The 21,374-nt window shown below is 39.3% G+C and overlaps 1 protein-coding gene across 20 annotated transcripts in view; it reads right to left on the bottom strand.

The window, feature by feature from the left end:
* LOC149166860 (uncharacterized) overlaps positions 1-21,374 on the bottom strand; it is a 163,166-nt gene that overhangs the window by 86,538 nt on the left and 55,254 nt on the right. For 7 of the 20 annotated variants that reach the window (XM_089432807.1, XM_089432797.1, XM_089432798.1 and 4 more), the window contains 2 exons: positions 9,515-9,586; positions 9,323-9,428 (listed from right to left, as the gene is read on the bottom strand). The exons of 12 other annotated variants lie outside the window; for them this stretch is intronic. In XM_089432807.1, the coding sequence (XP_089288933.1) occupies positions 9,386-9,428; positions 9,515-9,586 (115 nt within the window). In that variant the 3' untranslated portion in view covers positions 9,323-9,385. The remainder of the gene's footprint in view (positions 1-9,322; positions 9,429-9,514; positions 9,587-21,374) is intronic. One more of the 20 variants, XM_089432810.1, reaches the window with a different exon arrangement.

Here is a 21,374-nt window from a genome sequence, read left to right as displayed (position 1 = left end):
ACTTATTCCAAGCTGAATGTTGGGCAAAGATATCCTAGTGGGCATTGGATGTGTATTGAAGCTAAGGATTGGCAAAGGCTAAGACAAAGGCATTAAAAGGTAAAAAATATTTTTTGCACATTTATTTATGAAAATAAAGGAAATTGAGAGAAAAGGAAGGTGAAAGGTCACAGGTTGCATGTGAGAAGGAAATTGAAGGAAAATAAATGGAAAATGAGGAAAATAGAGGCCTCATTCATAAAAAGGCTTTTGAGGATCAGTTGGTAACCTTCTTTCGGTTCAAGTTTGGAGTTTTATCATTATTTTCTCTCTCTCTCTAACTCTTGGTCACTTAAAGTTTTCTTGGAGCACTCTAGTTTGGAGCAAAGGAAAGAGAAATCAAGAAAAGGAAAGGAAAAGAAAGCAAGGATCAAGGAAAAGAAAGAAGGGCTCAAGCAACTTCAATAGGAAGACTTGCAGGTAACCTTTTGCATGTGTGATTTCCTAGCTAGTTTGGACATGCATGGCTTTGCATATTGGTGTATGGTTCTCTTGTTGTCGATGACATGGTTTTACCAGGTTATGACAATCGATTTCAGCCTAGCCTAGCCTTTTTCTGGATGACATGGTATAATGGGATTTTATTTCAGTTTTTGAGCTTTGGAATTGCCAGATGGATTTCGAAATACGGGGCAGAGGTGGTCTCAAGATTCATTCCCAAAGGCCTAGGAATACCTTGACATGTTTTGGTGAGATACACGGTAAAGACTGAGGAAACAATCTCAGTTTAGGGCCTAGTAATTGGGGTTTGGATTATGGTAAAGCCTGAGAGACAAGGAGATGGAAAATTCCTCAAGGATAGTGATGGATTCAGGATGACATTCCAAGTTCGGTTCGGTTGTCATCGAAGCACCGTTTTGGTGTGATCATAGTTTGATGATGGTGGAGGTGGTTTAACCTCTGAATTCCCTTGGTTTTTCTTCAATTGGTTGTTCTATGAAATCTCACATTCATGCTTGGAATATGGCACAAGGGTGACTTGCTGAAAGAGAGATTTGGATCAACCATGTCTATGGTCAGGTGGTACGTGGAAGTCTCGAACCTAGTCAGATTTTCCTATGATTAATGAAAGTTAAGTTCTTTTACTTTTGCACTGATTTATATGTGGATTTAATGACTGTCATATCTCTCATATTTATATGGTTTTATGATGGTTATAAGCAAGGTTGAATGATTGGTTTATGTCATGGTTATTTCATATATTTAATTGTAACTGTTAAATGGATGGATGCAAGACCTAATTGATGATGCAGTAGTTCAATGGAGAAGGAGTTGATCCTTCTGGTTATGTTTCATAAGTTGTTTCAGTCGTTTATGTTATGTCTTGTATTCTAGACCTATAGGTTGCATTGATGCCAAGTGTTAGCAGAATGTCAGTCCTGGTTGGGGATGCTCAAGCCTAGTCCTGAGGGTGATTTTTTATTGATCAACATTGTTATCATGTTTTTAATGAATTTTGGAAGTTACAAAAAGTTCTGGGCAGAGGCCAAGATTCTGAACTAGAAAAGTGGCTTAAATCTTGGGGTCGCTAGCATAGAACTAGCAATTTTGGTCCACAGTCGCTGGCAGATAGGCCTAAGAGCTGCAAAATAATATTGGGACCTAGGGACAGATTTTCTGAGTGGTTGACTTGTTTCCTGAGGGTTCTGTTGATGATGTTGGATGATTGTATGTGATGTTCCGTCGATTCCACTTCTGTAACGTGACATAGGTGGTCAAATATGATCATAGTAGCATATCTCTTCTTGTTTACCCCAGTTGGCATGGTTACTTTGGGTAGACCCCGGAGGGGGTGTTACAATAGAGTAGTACAAATGCAGCTCACAAAGGAGCATCATGTCAACAAGGCTTGAATCTTGGTGGGGATTTTATCATTAAACCCTTCCATCCACCTAGGCTACATTCAATCAACAATGTTTTTTACTTTACTCTCAAATTATTGTGAATAGCTACAGAAGATGTCATTTCCTAGTGAGATTTCCTATTCCCTTAATTTCCACAAGGCAATCTTGGGGCTATCTACCATTTCTCTCACAATTTTTCCAAAGTTATCTACGATAACTTCTATGTATTTTCTCCTTGCATGGGACATAGGATCCTTTGATGAAATTATTGTAATTTTGACTTGCAATGAACAACTAAATACTTGATTGAATCCAATGTCCTCACCTTCCTTAAAATCCTAGATAGAAGCTAAGTGTTATTCGTTTTCTTTAGATAAGGCTACAATGCATTAGTTGTGTCTCATCTATGTGATTTATCCTCCCAACATAATAAAGATATGGGTATCTATTCTGTCATATACACCCTTTCCCCAATCTGTCTCCACATAACCAAGCAAATCCGAAACATTACCACTCCCGCTATGATTGGTAGTGATGTTCCACTTCTTTTATTTTCTAGAAAAATATCTAAAAATGTTATTAATGATAATGAAACTACAATGTAAATATAGATTGGAATTTAAGTATGCCTCTAATATGGCCCTGGAAAAAAGAGACACTTAAAACAGAGAATACTAACTACCAAACCAGACATAGTACTCCTCTAGGAGACAAAGATCGCTATGGAAAACTTGTCAACCTTCCAAAAGCTATAGTTACTCAACCAATGACGCATGTGGTATAGTCAGAGGGAAATTGATTCTATGGAAGGACTAGTTATATGAATTGACCTTTTCAGGAGCGACTACAAACTCTATCACTATTGTCCTAAAAATAATTGGATCCACTGAAATAATTTGTGAACCAATAGCTATGGACCTCACAGGACAGAAGAGAGGATCCAATGTTATCTTCAGTCATGAGAATCCTTGAAAGCATACCCCATCCGTTCAAAATCATACAAGGGGACTTTAACAGGATCCTCAATTTGTCAGAAAAGAAAGGAGGTCTCAGGAAACTAGACAGGGATGTAGATGCCTTCCAAAAAATCATAGACAAAATGGAACTCATGGATGTGCAGACTGCCTATGGAAATTACATCTAGAACAATACATGGGGAGGAAACAGGAAGATCACCTCCAAGCTCGATAGATTCCTCATCTCAAAAGAAGTGTTTTTGGCCTCTTTGGAAGCAGAATGCAAAATACTCACGCAGATGGGATCTAATCATTGGTCGGTATCTCTAAAAATTCATATCTCAACCGCCCCTAAAAATATTCCCTTTAGATTTGAGACCTTTTGGCTGGAGCACCCAGAATTCTTTAGCAACATCAAAAATTGGTGGGCCAACTCTCCACCTCATAATGGTACCCTAATGTACCAAGTGCTAACAAAAGCTAAAGCATATAAAAAACAAAATCAAACAATGGAACAAGGATGTCCTCATTAATATCTTCAAGGATAAAAAGGAGGTGGAACAACACATGGAGGAGCTCCATAAAGAATCATCCAATAGGGTTTCATAGATTAGATGAAGGAGGAGGAAAGAGATATTTAGAAAAGAGAGGAGCAAAGAGCCAAGTGGGTGGAAAAGCTTTGGCAGCAAAAATTCAGGGTTTGTTGGCTCAAATGTGGTGAAAGGAATTCCACATTCTTCCACCATTCCATGATCCAACATAGGAAAACCAACAAAATTCTAAGCCTAAGAACTGCGGATGGGAGAATGGCCAACACCCATGAAGACATCACGGAGGAACTAAATAGTTTCTACGACAAACTCCTAGAGGAGCCACATATAGACAGGACCCAAGCCATTAGAAAAATTACCAGTAACATCCCCACCATCCTTAATCAAGATCACATCAAGATGCTTCTAAGATAGTTTCTATGCAAGAAGTGGAGGAAGTTGTGATGGCCATACCCTCGGGTAAACTCCAAGGCTAGATAGTTTTACCATTGACTTCTTTAAAAGTTGTTGGCCCTTCATTAAAAGAGGAGGTTCATGCCCTGGTGGAGGACTCTCGGATCCACAAAAAAAATCATGGGGCTTTGAATGCCACATTCCTTACTCTAATTCCCAAGGTAGAAGGAGCAGATTCTCTGGGCTGATTCAGACCAATAGCCCTCTGCAATGTAATCTACAAGATCATCTCGAAAGTGTTAGCATATAGGCTTAAGGATTTATTACCCCTTCTGATGTCGGCCAAGCAAGCAGGGTATATGGAAGGCAAGCAGATTCTTGACAGCAATATTCTCTCTCATGAAATTATTCACTTGCTTGTTGACCAGCAAAAGGCCTAGAATGATGATGAAATTAGATATATTGAAATCCTTTGACAAAATTAGTTGGGAATATATGCATGAAATCCTCAAAGCCTTCGAATTCCACCAAGACTGCATTTATTGGATCATGGCTCTGGTCTTGGGTGTTTTTTTCTCTATATTGCTCAATGTCTCTCCCACCAAGCCCTTTGTCCCATCAAGAGGCATCAGGCAAAGAGACCCTTTGACCCCCTTCCTCGTAGTCATCATGGCCAGGGGATTAAGTAAATCTCTCCAAGATGCTAGCACCAATAATAGCCTCATTGGTCTCAAGTTTCATGACTCTGCCCAAGATTCCACCCATTAGCAATTCGTTGATGACACCCTCTTGATGGGTATCCCAACTGCTGATGAAGTTGTTGCCTTCAAACGTATACTCAACCTTTTCTCTCAAGAATCTTGAACTTCTATTAACCTTGAAAAATAAAAATAAAATCTTCTTTAACACTCTTTCGGCCATTCAAAGAAATATCACTAGCATCACAGGATTCCAAATGTGCTCCCTTCCCTTGAGATACCTAGGGGTTCCCCTCACTGATAAATCCCTTAAGAAATCTAATTGGGAGGACCTCCTCAATAGATTGTGCAAGAAACTCTCTAGTTGGACCTTTCGTTCCCTCAACTTAATTGGGAGGCTCATCTCAATTAAGTTACAACTTCAGGCCATGCCTCTCTATCTCTTCTCAGTTGTAGCTTCCCCAAAATCTGTCACAAACGCTATTTGTTGCATCCAAAGAAGCTTCCTCTAGGGAGGCTTTGATACGAAGAAGAAATGGGTCCTAGTGGGGTGGGATCAACTCAGCAAACCAAAGAATGTAGGTGGGCTCGGCCTCAGAGATCCAAAACTTTTGGGGAGGGACCTGCGGGCCAAAACCTGATGACAGTGGTTGGACAACCAAAGTACGCCATGGGGCAAGATCTAGAGAGCGAAATACACTCGTAATCACTCCAACGAGGACCTCATCAGGCTCTTGGGTCAATCCCAAGGCTCAGCAATATGGAATCAAGCATGGAGAAATAAAAATGTATTCAGAAACATAGCTTTTAAGTTTTGGGATATTTGTAACGGGGATAATGACCTCTTCTAAGGGGATGTTTGGTAGTAGCTTTCGATCCTCGGCATCGACCAAAATGTTTCCCTTCATAGAATTATGCAAGCAAGGGGGAAATTTCATGTTTCCTATTATTCTTGGAGCTCGCTAGAGAGAATGGTTGGATATGCAAGAGTGGTCTCCCTTACCGCAACAACTAGACTGGAATTCTTTTGATCAACTCCTCAACGAGCGACAAATTCAGTTTGACCATGGGGAAGACAAGTTTCGACTGGAAAAAAACTCAGTCAAACTCTTCAATCCCAAGGAGGCTTATGGCTACATAGAAAAACATGATCAGCTGCAACAACATCAAAGATGTAAAACTCTCTAAGGGAGGCAGTTCTTGTCCAAAATCACCCTCTTCCTCTAGCTAGTCATGCATGGTAAAATTCTTACATGGGACAATCTTTCGTGTAGAGGCTTCACAGGACCCTCTAGATGTCCTCTCTGCAAATCGTAAGAAGAGACTAGCAACCATCTTTTGAACACTTGCGACTATACCAAAAAGATCTGGGAATGGGCAACTGAAATATTCAAGATGATAGATAGAGACAGAGCCTCAATCTAGACCACTCTTGACAATTGTTGTTGAAGCATATCCCCCCAACCGAATGTCGATCGGCCCTAGAATCTCTTTCCAGGGACTATCTCTGAGGGTATCTAGAAGGAATGCAACAAAAGAACTTTTAAGAATGTTAAAAATCCAAGGGACAACCCATTTACCATCATCAAGTAGAGGATCCGTGAAACATTTTCCATATCCAAGCTTCCTCACTTCCTAGCCCCCCACTTGTACTGCATACTAGCATATTCTCCATCTCCTGGATTTGCACAACCTCTCCAAGGCCACACCAAACCTTTCGAAAGCATCCCCTAAAGCTCCTGACCATTGGTACCCCCCTAGAGAACAAGGTGATAAAATTGAATTACGATGGTGCTACCAAAGGTAAACCGGGCGCAATGAGCTTTGGTGGTGTCTTTAAAAAGGCCAAAGTGGAGATTCAATGGGTTTACTTTGGGAATTTAGGGACCGCCACCAATAATGCGGTAGAGCTCCATGCCATGGAGCATGGTCTGGAGGGAGTCTCGACACTAGCAACCCTCATTACCTGTAATCTCCAACAAGGCTCCACAGTCAGCAAGGTTATGACCAACTAGAGATTAACTAAAACTCTTCATCATATTCAACAACATGTCAAGGACCTTAGTGGGCTCCACTTTCAAGTGGTTAGAAGGAAAGCAAATGGAGTGGTTGACAGGCTCACCAATGAGGGCACAACTGGCAGTGAAAGGTTGCAATCCCTTGCATGGAGGGAGTTAGGGGAAGGCCCCCTCGGCCGTGAGAGTGAGGCAATTAATGCCAAGGATAATGAACACAGTAACAATAATTATTCTGCCACAGGACACTAGACCTCCTAGGATTAGATGGTACATTCTCCCTAATTCGATGTGATGAACCTTGCCCCTTGTATCAAATCCAATTATTCACCCATGGGAACTCAGATCTCAATCATGTTTTTGGGTAGAGACCACCGCCCTCTCTACCCAAGCACCAATAAAATCCCCTACATCGCTACGAATTCTGACTACATGGCTGTGGCAAGCATTCATGGTTTAATTATCCCCACTTTCCTCCTTGACTTCCTCATCTCCATACTATTCTTTGAATACCCCAAGCCTGCTGATTTCACCCATCATTCCCTTTGCTAGTGGGTCCTCTCTACTGATCCCCTCCATACCCTTGCTTTTTGTCCCCTGCTAAGATCTGCCTCCAAGACTTCTTTCACCTCGCTCACAAGTATGGCCCCTCGCCAAAGCAATGCTCTCTCCACCAACCATCATAGAGGTAGGAACATGAATAGGTTGAATCGAGCTAGCATGTGATCGTGAATAAGACTAGAGGCAGCGGCTAGGCAGACTGCCCTCAATTACAAAAGCATTGTCCCCCAAGAGACTCGGTAGCAAATCTCTTAAATGGACAATCAAGCCAGAGTACAAACACTGAGGACATACATGCTCAATTTGAGTAGATTACTGATTTGGGGTTCACCAGGGGCAGTGAAAATCTATATAGTCACACCATTGAGCTCTCTTGGAATTTGAAAACAATTCTTGCACTGGCGTTGTAGGAAGACAATCAAGATAACAAAATCCTGGAGGATAAGATGGACAAGCTTAACGATAAGTTTACTATGTTCGTGGAAACTATTCACCACATGTGTTTCGTCACTAAGGACTCCCCGCATTACACCCTTCTCAAAAGACGGATGGCGACTATGTAGGTTGGACATGAAAGGATGCCCATCATCAAGCGGGAGACGAGAGATGCTTCAACCAGCCAACCTGCTGCTAAGGACGCCCTTGTGGGAGGAACACTAGAGAAGTCGATTCGACTGTAAGAGGACCCCACGAACTGATTGGTTTTATGCATTTTGAATCCCTTTTGTCTTGGTTTTGTGCCCTATGGGCTAGTCATTTTTGGTTTTGCTTACACTACACAAAAAAGCAAGTGACAGGCAAGAGTAAGGGTCACCATGTTAGGGTCACTAATTTTGTTGAAGTCTTTGGTCCTGTCCATTTTGTCAACTAGTTTGTAACAAACACGGCAAGTGCCTGTTGATCTAGAGCCTAGATGAATTTTATGCTTTGTTACAACAGAAAGCCTAGGATGAAATACATGTCTAGTAAAAGTAGAAAGCAGAGGAAGGCACTTTTCTTCCGTTGGCCAGGTCTCGAATCTGACCAACTATACAAGCTAGAAGGCAATTGTAATCTTCAGTTTCATCTAATATAGAGCAGCTACTTCTTACTTACAAAAAAGAATCATTTATTATTATTACTGAAAATTTTCCAAAGTTTGAAATAATTACTGAAAAAATTTCAAACTTTTAAACTTTTCCATTTCCTTGGAATTTCTCTCTTAACCCTACTGCACTCTTGTTTTATTCAATGAAATTCATGCCACAAATTTGTAGAATTTCAGCAAATTTGGTGCAATGAAGGTTTTGGTGAACTTTATTGAACTTCATGACCTTTACCAAGTCCATAATTCAAAAATCATAACTTTATGTCACAAATTTGTAGGTTATCCTTACAATTTCCAAGTTTATAATAATATATTTCATTTTAATTTTTACGAGGAAATTTCATTTTAATTTTGTCACCAACTTACTAGTAGAGTTTATCCCGAGGATGTCGAGTAGAATTAACCCAGTGACCTCCCATTGAAGAGGTAGGCTTTGAGAATAATTCACCGCGTGAAGCTATTGAACTACCCCTTGTTATTGTTAGAACAAGTTTATCCTTAGAGTTTCCAAACCCATAATCACATTTTGTATATTTATTCTTATTTATTATTTTACTATTTTATAATATATCTCAATTTAATTTTTTCTACAAAAATCTCATTACTAGTCAAACCTAACCCCTAGGTATGAGTAGAATTGACCTCCCATTGCAAAAGTGCTTTAGCAACTTCACCAATTAAACTGACCCTTGTTATTGTTGTTTATTATTATTGTTGTAGTAATATTATTATCATCATTATTATGTTTTATTGTTATTACTTTTATTATTATTAATATTAAAAAATCCAAACTCCATCTACACCTGTCGGTCATAACTAAATTGGTATCAGTCATAACTAAATTGGTACTGTGACTTAACTTCATTCACTCTGTCGTTAAGAATGATAATGTGCAGGTCATCAGTGATGCAACAGGAATATTGTTGATCCTGTTTAGCTAACATAGTAATTTTTCTCAGGTAGAACGAAAAAATTTTAATAAAAAATTAGGAAATTTATTAAAATTATAAATATCATTTATTAAAAATTAACAATTTCAATATAATATGAATTATAGGAACACTGAAATATATTTTAATTAAAATATAAGTTTAATTTATATATATATATATATATATATATATATATATAATTCCCATAACTAGATGCAGTAATAATTCCAAAAAAAATTTCCAAACCTTAAAATTTGTAGACATCTTCCATTCCCTGCAACTTCTCTCGCGGTCCTTACCGCACAGCTACTATTTTCGATGAAATTTGTAGGTAACTTCACGCAATTTGTCACTGACAATGAGAATGTGAATGTCATCAGTAATACAACAGGAATCGTTTACAGTGACCGTGACCAGAGAGAATATCGAATATCTCACCTGGCGATTTTCTTTATGTCGAATGTTGAGATGCTTTTCTGACCCAAAAACAAATGATGGTGCTGCTTTTTCCTGGAGAATCATCGTGCACTTTCTTTTTACTTTCTAAATTAATATGAAACTGAGTATTTAAAAATCGATGTGTTTTTAAAATCAAACTTTCCAAATTCTGTTGAACCTATTTTTTTAATAAAAACCTTAATATACGTAAAGTTTCTCTATCAATAATGTGGCATGCCCTCTATCTTTTCAATAAAAAGTTTTGATATGTCCATCAACACTCATCATGAACGTACCTACTTTGCAGGTCATTACTTAGTACCAAAGGACGTATCTATATAAATTCTGTGTTCAGCAGAGCAGAGTATGGGTAGGCAATAACCAACATTATTTTACAACGGCGTACGGCTGCAATGGTAAAGTTCATTCCTAAAGAGGACAGACAGATTTTACCTTGGAATCAGTTGAGACAAAATTTCATGTCCTTCAATGGGCAATGAAGGATTACTTTCCCAGCAATGTTCGATTACAGTCAATCAATACTAAAGTTCATTCATCCTGAGTACAGACAGATTTTACCTGGATATCAGTTGAAACAAAATTTCATGTCCTCCAATGGGCAATGAAAGATTACTTTTCGTGCAATGTCTGACTACAGTCATCAAGACATGAAATCATGACTCCAACACTGTCGTGATTTGCTATCAATTGGACAGCTCAAATCATGAAAGACCATCTCTTACGGTCTGCTCCACTTTTTGGACACATCCTCCAATTTCCAAGGTCGATCATTAGGAGTCTGACTATTGCTGCGACATGATTATTTTAGATTCTAGCACCACCCATTCCATTGTGGACAAAATTGAAGGATTTAAACCACTACCAATGAAATTTCCTTGGGCTGACTGTGGATGCGATTTCACTATTCTAGATTCTAGATCTGTGCACTCCAATGACATTGTTAAGGAGAGCATAAATTTCTCCATCAAATATACAGATCAATATGTTATAGGCATACGAGAATTTGAAAACGGGAGGATGATGGCAACACGAAATTGAAATCTTTCGGCCAAATACCGATTAAATCTTGTTCGTTGTCAGTTATGCTCCTTTTGTTTTTCAAAACGGGTGGAAAACCCAAACATATACATTATGGTGGTGTCATCAGACAAACAGTTGTGTCATGAGACAAACAACATATTGTGTCTCATGTTACTAGAACCTAGGTGGGGAGGTTATCATTAAACCCTCCCAACCACCCGGGATATCTTCCATGACATCAGTCAGTTATGCTTGTGCTAGTCAATCGAGGATACAAATTGCAAATTTTAGATCATGAAATTATTTTTTTTTAAATCATATAACTCGACTTAGCTTTACACTTTTGTCAAAATATTTTTAAATATAATTATAGTTTTGGTTTGGCAGTCTCCTCCTGATATCGAAATGTTTTAAAAGAAAATTTTCATCTTAGAATGGCATGCTTAATAATTAATCTAATTTGATGTTAACCATATAGTGATGTAATTTAAAAAACAATCACTATTTTTATATCAAATTAGAACCATAATAAATATCATATTTCAGAATATACGTGCTACATATTCACTATAAATTTGAAATAACTTCATTATATATTTATTTATTGTAAAGTTGAGAATGGCCAACACCCATGAAGACATCACGGATGAATTAAATAGTTACTACAACAAACTCTTAGAGGAGCCACATATAGACAAGACCCAAGCCACAAAGAAATTACCAGTAACATCCCCACCATCCTTAATCAGGATCACAACAAGATGCTCCTCAGAGAGGTTTCTATGCAAGAAGTGGAGGAAATTGTGATGGCCATACCCTCAGATAAAGCTCTAAGGCCAGATAGTTTTACCATTGACTTCTTTAAAAGTTGTTGGTCCTTCATTAAACAAGAGGTCCATGCCCTGGTGTAGGACTCTCGCATCCACAAAAAAGTTCATGGGGCTTTGAATGCCACGTTCCTTACTCTAATTCCCAAGGAAGAAGGAGCAGATTCTCCAGGTTCATTCAGACCAATAGCCCTCTGCGATGTAATCTACAAGATCATCTTGAAGGTGTTAGCAAACAAGCTTAAGGCATTATTACCCCTTCTGATCTCGGTCAATCAAGCAGGATATGTGGAAGCCAAACTGATTCTCAAAAGTATTATCCTCTCTCATGAAACTATTCACTTGCTCCAGACCCTCAAAAGGCCTAGAATGATAATGAAATTAGATATGTCGAAATCCTTTAACAAAATTAGTTGGGAATATATGCATGAAGTCCTCAAAGCCTTCGAATTCCACCAAGACAACATTGATTGGATCATGGCTCTAGTCTTGGGTTTTTTTTCTCTATATTGCTCAATGTCTCTCCCACCAAGCCCTTTGCCCCATCAAGAGGCATCAGGCAGAGAGACCCTTTGTCCCCCTTCCTCTTAGTCATCACAGCAGAGGGATTAAGCAAATCTCTCCAAGCTGCCAAGACCAATAACAGCTTCACTGATCTCAAGCTTCATGACTCTGCCCAACCTTCCACCCATTAGCAATTCGTCGATGACACCCTCTTGATGGGTATCCCAACTGTTGATGAAGTTGTTGCTGTCAAACCTCTACTCAACCTTTTCTCTGAAGCATCTGGAACTTCTATTAACCTTGAAAAAGAAAAATAAATCTTTTTTAACACTCCCTTGGCCATTCAAAGAAATATCACGAGAATCTTTGTATCCCAGATCTGCTCCCTTCCCTTGAGATACCTAGTCTCCCTTACCGGAACAACTAGACTGGAATTCTTTTGATCAACTCCTCAACGAATGACAAATTCAGGTTGACCATGGGGAAGACAAGTTGCAATGGTCAAAAAACTCAGTAAGGCTCTTCAATCTCAAGGAGGCTTATGGCTACATAGAAAAACATGATCTGTGGCAACAACATCAAAGATGTAAAACTCTCTGGGGGAGGCAGCCCTTGCACAAAATCACCCTCTTCCTTTGGGTGGTCATGCACGGTAAAATTCTCACATGGGACAATCTCTGGTGTAGAGGCTTCACTGGACCATCTAGATGTCCTCTCTGCAAATCGCAGGAAGAGACTACCAACCATCTTCTGAACACTTGCAACTACACCAACCGAATGTCGATCGGGCCTAGAATCTCTTTCCAGGGACTATCTGTGGGGCTATCTAGAAGGAACACAAGAAAAAAACTTTCAATAATGTTAAAAGGCCAAGGGATAGCCTATTTACCATCATCAAGCAGAGGATCCATGAAATTGTTTCCATATCCAAGCTTCCTCACATCCTAGCCCCCCCTGTCCTGTGTACCAGTGTATTCTCCATCTCCTGGATCTGCGCAACCTCTCCCAAGCCGCACCAAACCTTTCGACTGTATCCCCCAAAGCTCCTGACCATTGTTACCCCCCCAAAGAACAATGTGATAAAATTGAATTACGATGGCACTGCCAAAGGTAAACCAAGTGCAACAAGCTTTGGTGGTGTCTTCAGAAATGCCAAAGTGGAGATTCAATGGGTTTACTTTGGGAATTTAGGGACTGCAACTAGTAATGCGGCGGAGCTCCATGCCATGGAGTGTGGCTCGGATATCGCAAAATAGAAATGCTTCGGCCCCCTAATCGTGGAGAGAGACTCGACGTTGGCAACTCTCGTTGCCCGCAATCTTCAACAAGGCTCCATGGTCAACAAGGTTACGAACAACTAGAGATTAACCAAAACTCTTCATCGTATTCAACAGCATGTCAGGGACCTTAGTGGGCTCCACTTTCAAGTGGTCTGAAGGAAAGCAAATGGAATGGCTGACAAACTCACCAACGACGACACAACTGGTGGTGAAAGGCTGCGGTCCCTTGCATGGAGGGAGTTAGGGGAAGGCCCCCTCAGTCATGAGAGTGAGGCAATTAATGCCAAGGATAATGAAGACAGTAACAATAATTATTCTGCCACGGGACAACAAAGCTCCAAGGATCAGATGGTACATTCTCCCTAATTCGATGTGATGAACCTTGCCCCTTGTATCAAATCCAATTATTCTCCCATGGGAACTGGGATCTCAATCATGTTTTTGGATAGAGACCACCGCCCTATCCACCCTAGCATCAGTAAAATCCCATAAACCACTATGAATTCTGAGTACGTGGCTCTGGCAAGCATCCATGGTTTAATTATCGCCACCTTCCTCCTTGACTTCCTTATCTCCATATTATTCTATGAATACCCCAGGCCCGCAAATTTCACTCATCATTCCATTCGCTCTCGGGTCCTCTCTGTTGATCCCCTCCACACCCCCTGCTTTTTGTTCCCTTCTCAGATCTGCATGCAAGACTTCTTTCACCTCGCTCACAAGTATGGCCCCTCGCCAAAGTAATGCTCCCTCCACTAGCCGTCGTAGAGGCAGGAACACAGATAGGTGAAGCTAGAATGCAGTCGAGAATAAGAGTAGAGGCGGTGGCTAGGCAGACTACCCTCAAATAAAAAAGCATTGTCCCGCAAGAGACTCAGTAGCGCATCTTTGAGATGGAGAATCAAGCCAGAGTAATACGACACAGGACTAACACTAAGGACATAGATGCTCAGTTTGAGTGGATACCTGATCTGGGGTTCACAAGGGCCAGGGAAAATCTATATAGTCACACCAATGAGCTCTCTTGACATTTGAAAACAATTCTTGGACTGACGTTACAGGAAAGCAATCAAGCCAACAAAAATCTGGAGGATAAGATGGACAAGCTTAACGATAAGTTTCTGATGTTCGTGGAAACTGTTTACCAGATGCGTTTCGTCACGAAGGACTCCCTGCATTACACCCTTCTCAAAAGATGGATGGCGACTATGTAGGTTGGACATGAAAGCACACCTATTATCAAGCGGGAAATGGGAGGTGCTTCGACCAGCCAACCTGCTACTAAGGACGCCCTCATCAGAGGTACACCAGAGAAGTTGATTCTGCTGGAAGCATTGTTTTAAGAAACAGCCGTTTCGAAACCAAAACGACCGGGTTGATCTGAGCCGTTGCCTATTTCTATGACCCGGCCTTTGGAACAGTTCGACTGGCCGAGTCAGCCATGACTCGGCCAAGTCATTGAATGACTCGGCCGAGTCATGGCTGACTCGGCCAACTCGGCCGTTTCCGTTATGACTCAGCCGAGTCACAAAAAAACGCCCAGCATCACGTCAAACTGCGATTTTATAAAATTTTAATGGATTTTTAAATTGTTTTTTGGTTGGTTTGGACTCCAAGCAGTTATATGAATTTGCTAAATGATTTTTGGGGTCCATTTCCCCCTCCCAAACCCTATTTAACACACCCAAGTGCTCTCATTCACTCACAACAATCTTATGCATTTGAGTGAGAGTCTTCTTTGAGAGTTAGTGAGCAGTTCTTGAGCTTGTTTTGGAGCAGCAGTGAGGAGTCTTGGAGGAGCATTGTAGCTGGAGTGAGGAGCTTCTTGGGCAGCCATTTGGAACAGCATTGAGAAGCTGATTCTCGGAGCAAGCTTGAGGAGGCAGTTTGTGCCTGGAAGTATTTTTTTTCACCTCTATAAATCTGTTTTTTCTTAGTAAATTTTAGGTGCATATCTAGAAATCTTAGAGAGTGTTTTTTGTCAAATAAATGAACATTGAATCAAGGTTTTTTTTTTCATTTTCAGATTGTTTGCTTTCATTTCCTAGTCAAAAAATGGCACCTAGAGCAAGAGATCCTGCTTGGGCATATGTTGAAATGGTTGATAGTCAAATGCAATGCAAATTTTGCCATAGGAAAATTAAGGAAGGTCCTGGGGGCATTAATAGGCTGAAACAACACTTGGCAGGGATTAGAGGCCAAATTACCCCATGTACCTCACCAGAAATTGGGGAGATTAGGAAGAATTTGTTGGCCAGCTTTGAGAAATTTAAAGAAGATAAGGCTAGGCAAAGAGACATACAAGCTGAAATTGGGAGGAAGAGGGAGATACAAAAAATGATGGCTGCCAACCCCCATTATGATTTTAAGGGTTCTTCCTCTATCCCTCAAACTGATACATCCAACCCTTTCCGATATGTTCCTCCCTCTTTTGGTTCTGTTCAAGATAAGGGAAAGGGTAGAATGAAAAAGGGTGATGTGACTATCAAAAGTTATTTCACTCCCTCCTCTCCATCAGATGCACATGGTCCTGAAGTTAGTAAAACTCAAATGCAGCCCACTTTAGATGACCATTGGAAGAAAGAATTGAGGGAGATTGCTTGTGAGTACATAGCTTGATGGTGGTATGATGCTGATATCCCCTTTAATGCTGCTCGTTCACCATATTATGAGCCTATGTTTGATGCCATACATGTTGATGGAAAAGGCTTCAAAGGCCCTACTATGCATGAGCTAAGGGGGTTTCGTTTGTAGAAAGAAATTCAATCCATTAATGAGTATTTGCAAGAGTTCAGGGACTCATGGGCAAGAACAGGGTGTACCATCATGTCAGATGGATGGACTGATCAAAGAAACCATACCATCATAAACTTTCTTGTCTTCTGCCCACATGGAACCATGTTTTTAAAATCAGTTGATGCATCTGATAAGGTAAAAGATGGCCACTTGTTGTTTTAGCTATTGGATCAGGTTGTTGAGGAGGTGGGGGTGGTTAATGTTGTTCAAATCATCGCAGATAATGCCTCTAACTATGTTCTTCCTGGTAAATTGTTAGAGGAAAAACACAAGACCATCTTTTGGACCCCATGCGCTGCACATTGCATAGACCTCATGCTTGAAGATATTGGAAAATTAGATTGGGTCAAAAACACTATAGATCATGCCAAAAGCATAACAAAATTTATCTACAATCATACATTGGTTTTGAGCCTCATGAGGAAACACACTGGGGGCAAGGATATTATTAGGCCTGCCATCACTAGATTTGCTACACATTTTTTGACATTGCAATCTATGCTTTCCCAACATAGAAACTTGCAAAAGATGTTTTCCAGTGATGAATGGAATCAAAGCAATTGGTCTAACAAACCAGAAGGCAAAGAATTGAAAAGGAAAGTCCATGAAGAAACTTTTTGGAGAAAGGCAGCAGAGGTTGTGAAGCTTGCTGAGCCACTAGTTAAGGTGTTGCAGTTGGTGGATGGGAAAAGGTTGGCTATGGGCTTCATTTATGAGGCTATGGATCAAGCAAAGGAGCAAATAAAGACGGTACACAAGGATAGAGTGGCAAAGTATGGGCCCATTTGGGCAATCATTGATGAAAGATGGAACAATCAACTCCATCGCCCTATACATGCAGTTGGGTATTTTTTGAACCTACGGTATCATTATAAAGCTAAGGAGTCAGGAGCTTTGAGGGGGGAGGTCAGAGATGGACTGATTGATTGCATTGATCGCATGATCCCATTGGAGTCTGATCAGCTGGAGATACACCGACAGGCCAATATCTTCAGCAATGCATCAGGTACCTTTGGGAAGAACCTAGCAAAGATTGCAAGAGAAGCAGATGAGCCAGGTAAACAAAAATTTCAATTTTCAAATTCTTAATAGTTTTACTTTTTTTTTTAAGTTTGTTAAATCGTTTATAATTTGAAAGTTGATATAATTTGTAATTTTGTTGAGCTAACTCATTACACTCCCATGTTTTTTGCAGCACAATGGTGGGAGGCCTTTGGTGGCCATTGTCCTGAATTGCAAAGGTTTGCAATTCGTATTTTGAGTCAAACTTGCAGTGCATCTGGGTGTGAGCGCAATTGGTCTATCTTTGAGAGGATTCACACAAAGAAGAGAAACCGTTTGGATCAAAAACGGTTAAATGATCTAGTTTATGTCCAATAAAACCTTCGGCTCAGACGAAACCATTTGCTGAACAAAAGACCTGATTCAGATCCCATTATGTTGGAAGACATTGATCCAACATCAGATTGGGTAGTGGAGAGTCGTCCAGCAGAGTTTGATCCTGATGAGGATCTTGATGTAGATTTAGATATGGAGACATCAATTGAACTTGAACATGTTGTTCAACTTCACCCTGTTCAGTTGAATGCAGATCCCAATCCACCAGCCTCAATCTCATAGCCAGCAAGGACTCAAGTTGTAGGTGTTTCCTCTGCTCAGCCACGACAGAAGCGCAGCCGCATATCTACTCTATCTCAGCTTGCATCTGTTGCAGTTGCACAGCCGGCTAGTGGTACCACTTCTACAGTTGCAGTTGGAGATGATGATGAGGAGGAGGAGCCATGGGGCCCCCTATCTGACTCTGATGATGATGATCCAGAGATTGATCGACATGATCTTGGCTCCTCTGACAGTAGCTACTAGCCAGCAGTACTGTAGTACTAGTACTAGAGTCTGGTCACCGTCACAGTTTACTTTTGTTGTAGAGGCCATTTCTAGCCTCCTTGGTTATGTGTTTTTTATTTTGAGTCTTTGATCATGTATGACAGTTGACTATGTATTGCCATTGGGTACCATTTTGATATAATGGATTGGTTCATGAGCCTACTTTGATCATATGTTGTCTTCCATCTATATTATAATGCTGTGTGTTTGGAAACATGAATGAAAATCTTTAAAATTATGTTTAAAATCAAAAAAATTATGTTTTTTTATAAAAAAAAATAAATATTTAATGTATTTTTTACAACGACCGAGTCATTGAAATCGAGCCGGCCGAGTCATTACCGTTTCGGAGTCGAAGTCAGAGTCGATCCTCGGTCGAGTCGGAGTCGAAGTCGGAGTATTAAAACTATGGCTGGAAGAGGACCCCACGATCTAATTGGTTTGATGCATTCTGAATCCCTTTTGTCTTGGTTTTGTGCACTATGGGCTAGTCATTTTCGGTTTTGCTTACACTATGCAGAAAAGCAGGTGACAAGCAAAAGTAAGGGTCACCATGTAAGGGTCACTAATTTTGTTGAAGTCTCTGGTCTTGTCAATTTCGTCACCTATTTTGTAACAAACAAGGCCAGCGCCTGCCGATCTAGAGCTGGATGAATTTTATCCTTTGTAACAGCTAAAAACCTAGGATGAAATGCATGTCTAGTAAAAGCAAAAAGCCCAAGAAGGCACTTTTTTTCCATTGGTCAAGTCTCAAATCTGACCAACTATACAAGCTAGAAGGCAATTGTAATCTTCAATTTCATATAATATAAAGTAGCCCCTTCTTACTTACAAAAAGGAATAATTTATTATTATTATTGAAATTTTCCAAATTTTGAAACAATTACTGAAAATTTTCCAAATTTTTAAACTTTTCGATTTCCTTGGAATTTCTCTCTTAACCCTACTGCACTCTTGCTTTATTCAATGAAATTCATATCTCACAAATTTGTAGAATTTCAGCATATTTAGTACATTCAAGGTTTTGGTGAACCTTATTGAACTTCATAGCCTTTACCAAGTCCATAATTTAAAATTCATAACTTTATGTCACAAATTTGTAGGTTATCCTTACAATTCCCATTTTTATAACAATATATTTCATTTTAATTTTTTATGAGGAAATTTCATTTTAATTTCTCATCGACTTACTAGTAGAGTTTAATCCCAAGGACGTAGAGTAGATTTAACCCCGTGGCCTCCCATTGAAGAGATACGCATTGAGTTAGAGTTTAATCCCGAGGACATCGAGTAGATTTAACCCCGTGGTCTCCCATTGAAGCAGTAAGCATTGAGTAGAATTCACCGCATGACCTTGACAAGGTGTTGAGCTAACCCTTCTTATTGTTACAACAAGTTTGTAAGTTATCCTTAGAGTTTCCAAGTCCATAATCGCATTTTGTATATTTATTCTTATTGATTTTTTCACTATTTTATAATAGATCTCAATTTAATTTTTTTGGATGGAGATCTCACTACTATTCAAAGCCTAATCCCTAGAGTATGAATAAAATTAACCTCCTATTGCAAAAATGATTTAGCAACTCCACACATTAAACTAACCCTTGTTATTGTTATTTATTATTATTATAATTGTTATATTATTATTATCATTATTATGTTTAATTATTATTATTATTAAAAAATCCAAACTCCATGTAAACCCGTCAGTCAAAACCAAATTGGTACTCTAACCATGTGACTTCACTTCATTCACTCTGTCGATATGAATGATAATGTGCATGTCATCAGTGATGCAACAGAAATATTGTTGATCCTGTTTAGCTCATATAAGAATTTTTCTCAGGTGGAACGATAAAATTCTAATAAAAAATAAGAAAAAAATATTAAAATTATAAATATCATTTATTAAAAATAAACAATTTCAATATACTATGAATTATAGGAACACTCAAATATATTTTAATTAAAATATAAATGTCATGTCCTCCAATGGGCAATGAAGGATTGCTTTCCCTGCAATGTTCGATTACAGCCAATCAATACTAAAGTTCATTCATCCTGAGTACAGAAAGATTTTACCTGGAAATCAGTTGAAACAAAATTTCATGTCCTCCAATGGGCAATGAAAGATTACTTTTCCTGCAATGTCTGACTACAGTCATCAAGACATGAAATCATGAGTCCAACACTGTCGTGATTTGCTATCAATTGGACAGCTCAAATCATGAAAGAGGATCTCTTACAGTCAGCTCCACTTTTTGGACACATCCTCCAATTTCCAAGGTCGATCATTAGGAGTCTGACTGTCGATGCGACATGATTATTGTAGATTCTAGCACCACCCATTCCATTGTGGACAAAATTGAAGGATTTAAACCACTACCAATGAAATTTCCTTAGGCTGACTGTAGATGCGATTTCACTATTCTAGATTCTAGATCTGTGCACTCCAATGACATTGCTAAGGAGAGCATAAAATTCTCCATCAAATATACAGATCAATATGTTATAAGCATACGAGAATTTGAAACCGAGAGGATGATCGGAACACGAAACTCAAACCTTTGGGCCAATACCGATTAAATCTTGTTCATCAGTCAGTTATGCTTGTGATAGTCAATCTACCATACAAATTACAAATTTTAGATCATGAAATTACCTTTTTTTTTAAATCATATGACTCAACTTAACTTTACACTTTTGTCAAAATGTTTCTAAATATAATTATAGTTTTGGTTTGGCAGTCTCCTCCTGATATCGAAATGTTTTAAAAGAAAGTTTTCATCTTAGAATGGCATGCTTAATAATTAATCTAATTTGATGCTAACGACATGGTGATGTAATTTAAAAGAACAATCACTATTTCTATCTCAAATTAGAACCATAATAAATATCATATTTCAGAATATAAGTGCTAAATATTCATTGTGAATTTGAAATATCTTCGTTATATATTTATTTATTGTAAATTTGAGAATGGCCAACAACCATGAAGACATCACGGAGGAATTAAATAGTTTCTATAATAAAATCCTAGAGGAGCCACATATAGATAGGACCCAGGCCATCAAAGAAATTACCTGTAATATCCCCACCATCCTTAATCAAGATCACAGCAAGATGCTCTTCAGAGAGGTTTCTATGCAAGAAGTGGAGGAAGTTGTGATGGCCATACCCTTAGGTAAAGCTCTAAGGCCACACAGTTTTACCATTGACTTCTTTAAAAGTTGTTGGTCCTTCATTAAAGAAAAGGTTCATGCCCTCGTGGAGGACTCTCGGATCCACAAAAAAGTTCATGGGGCTTTGAATGCCACGTTCCTTACTCCAATTCCCAAGGAAGAAGGAGCAAATTCTCCAGGCTGATTTAGACCAATAGCCCTATGTAATTTAATCTACAAGATCATCTCGAATGTGTTAGCAAATAGGCTTAAGGCTTTACTACCCTTTCTGATTTCAGCCAATCAAGCAGGGTATGCGGAAGGCAAATATATTCTCGACATGATTATCCTTTCTCATGAAACTATT

This window comes from Pinus tabuliformis, chromosome 5_1, assembly GCF_031772625.1.
Source record: "Pinus tabuliformis cultivar Carrire ecotype Pingquan chromosome 5_1, CPIR1, whole genome shotgun sequence".
Taxonomy (NCBI): domain Eukaryota; kingdom Viridiplantae; phylum Streptophyta; class Pinopsida; order Pinales; family Pinaceae; genus Pinus; species Pinus tabuliformis.
Note: the sequence above shows the minus strand (reverse complement) of the source record. Positions and strands in the feature narration are given on the sequence as shown.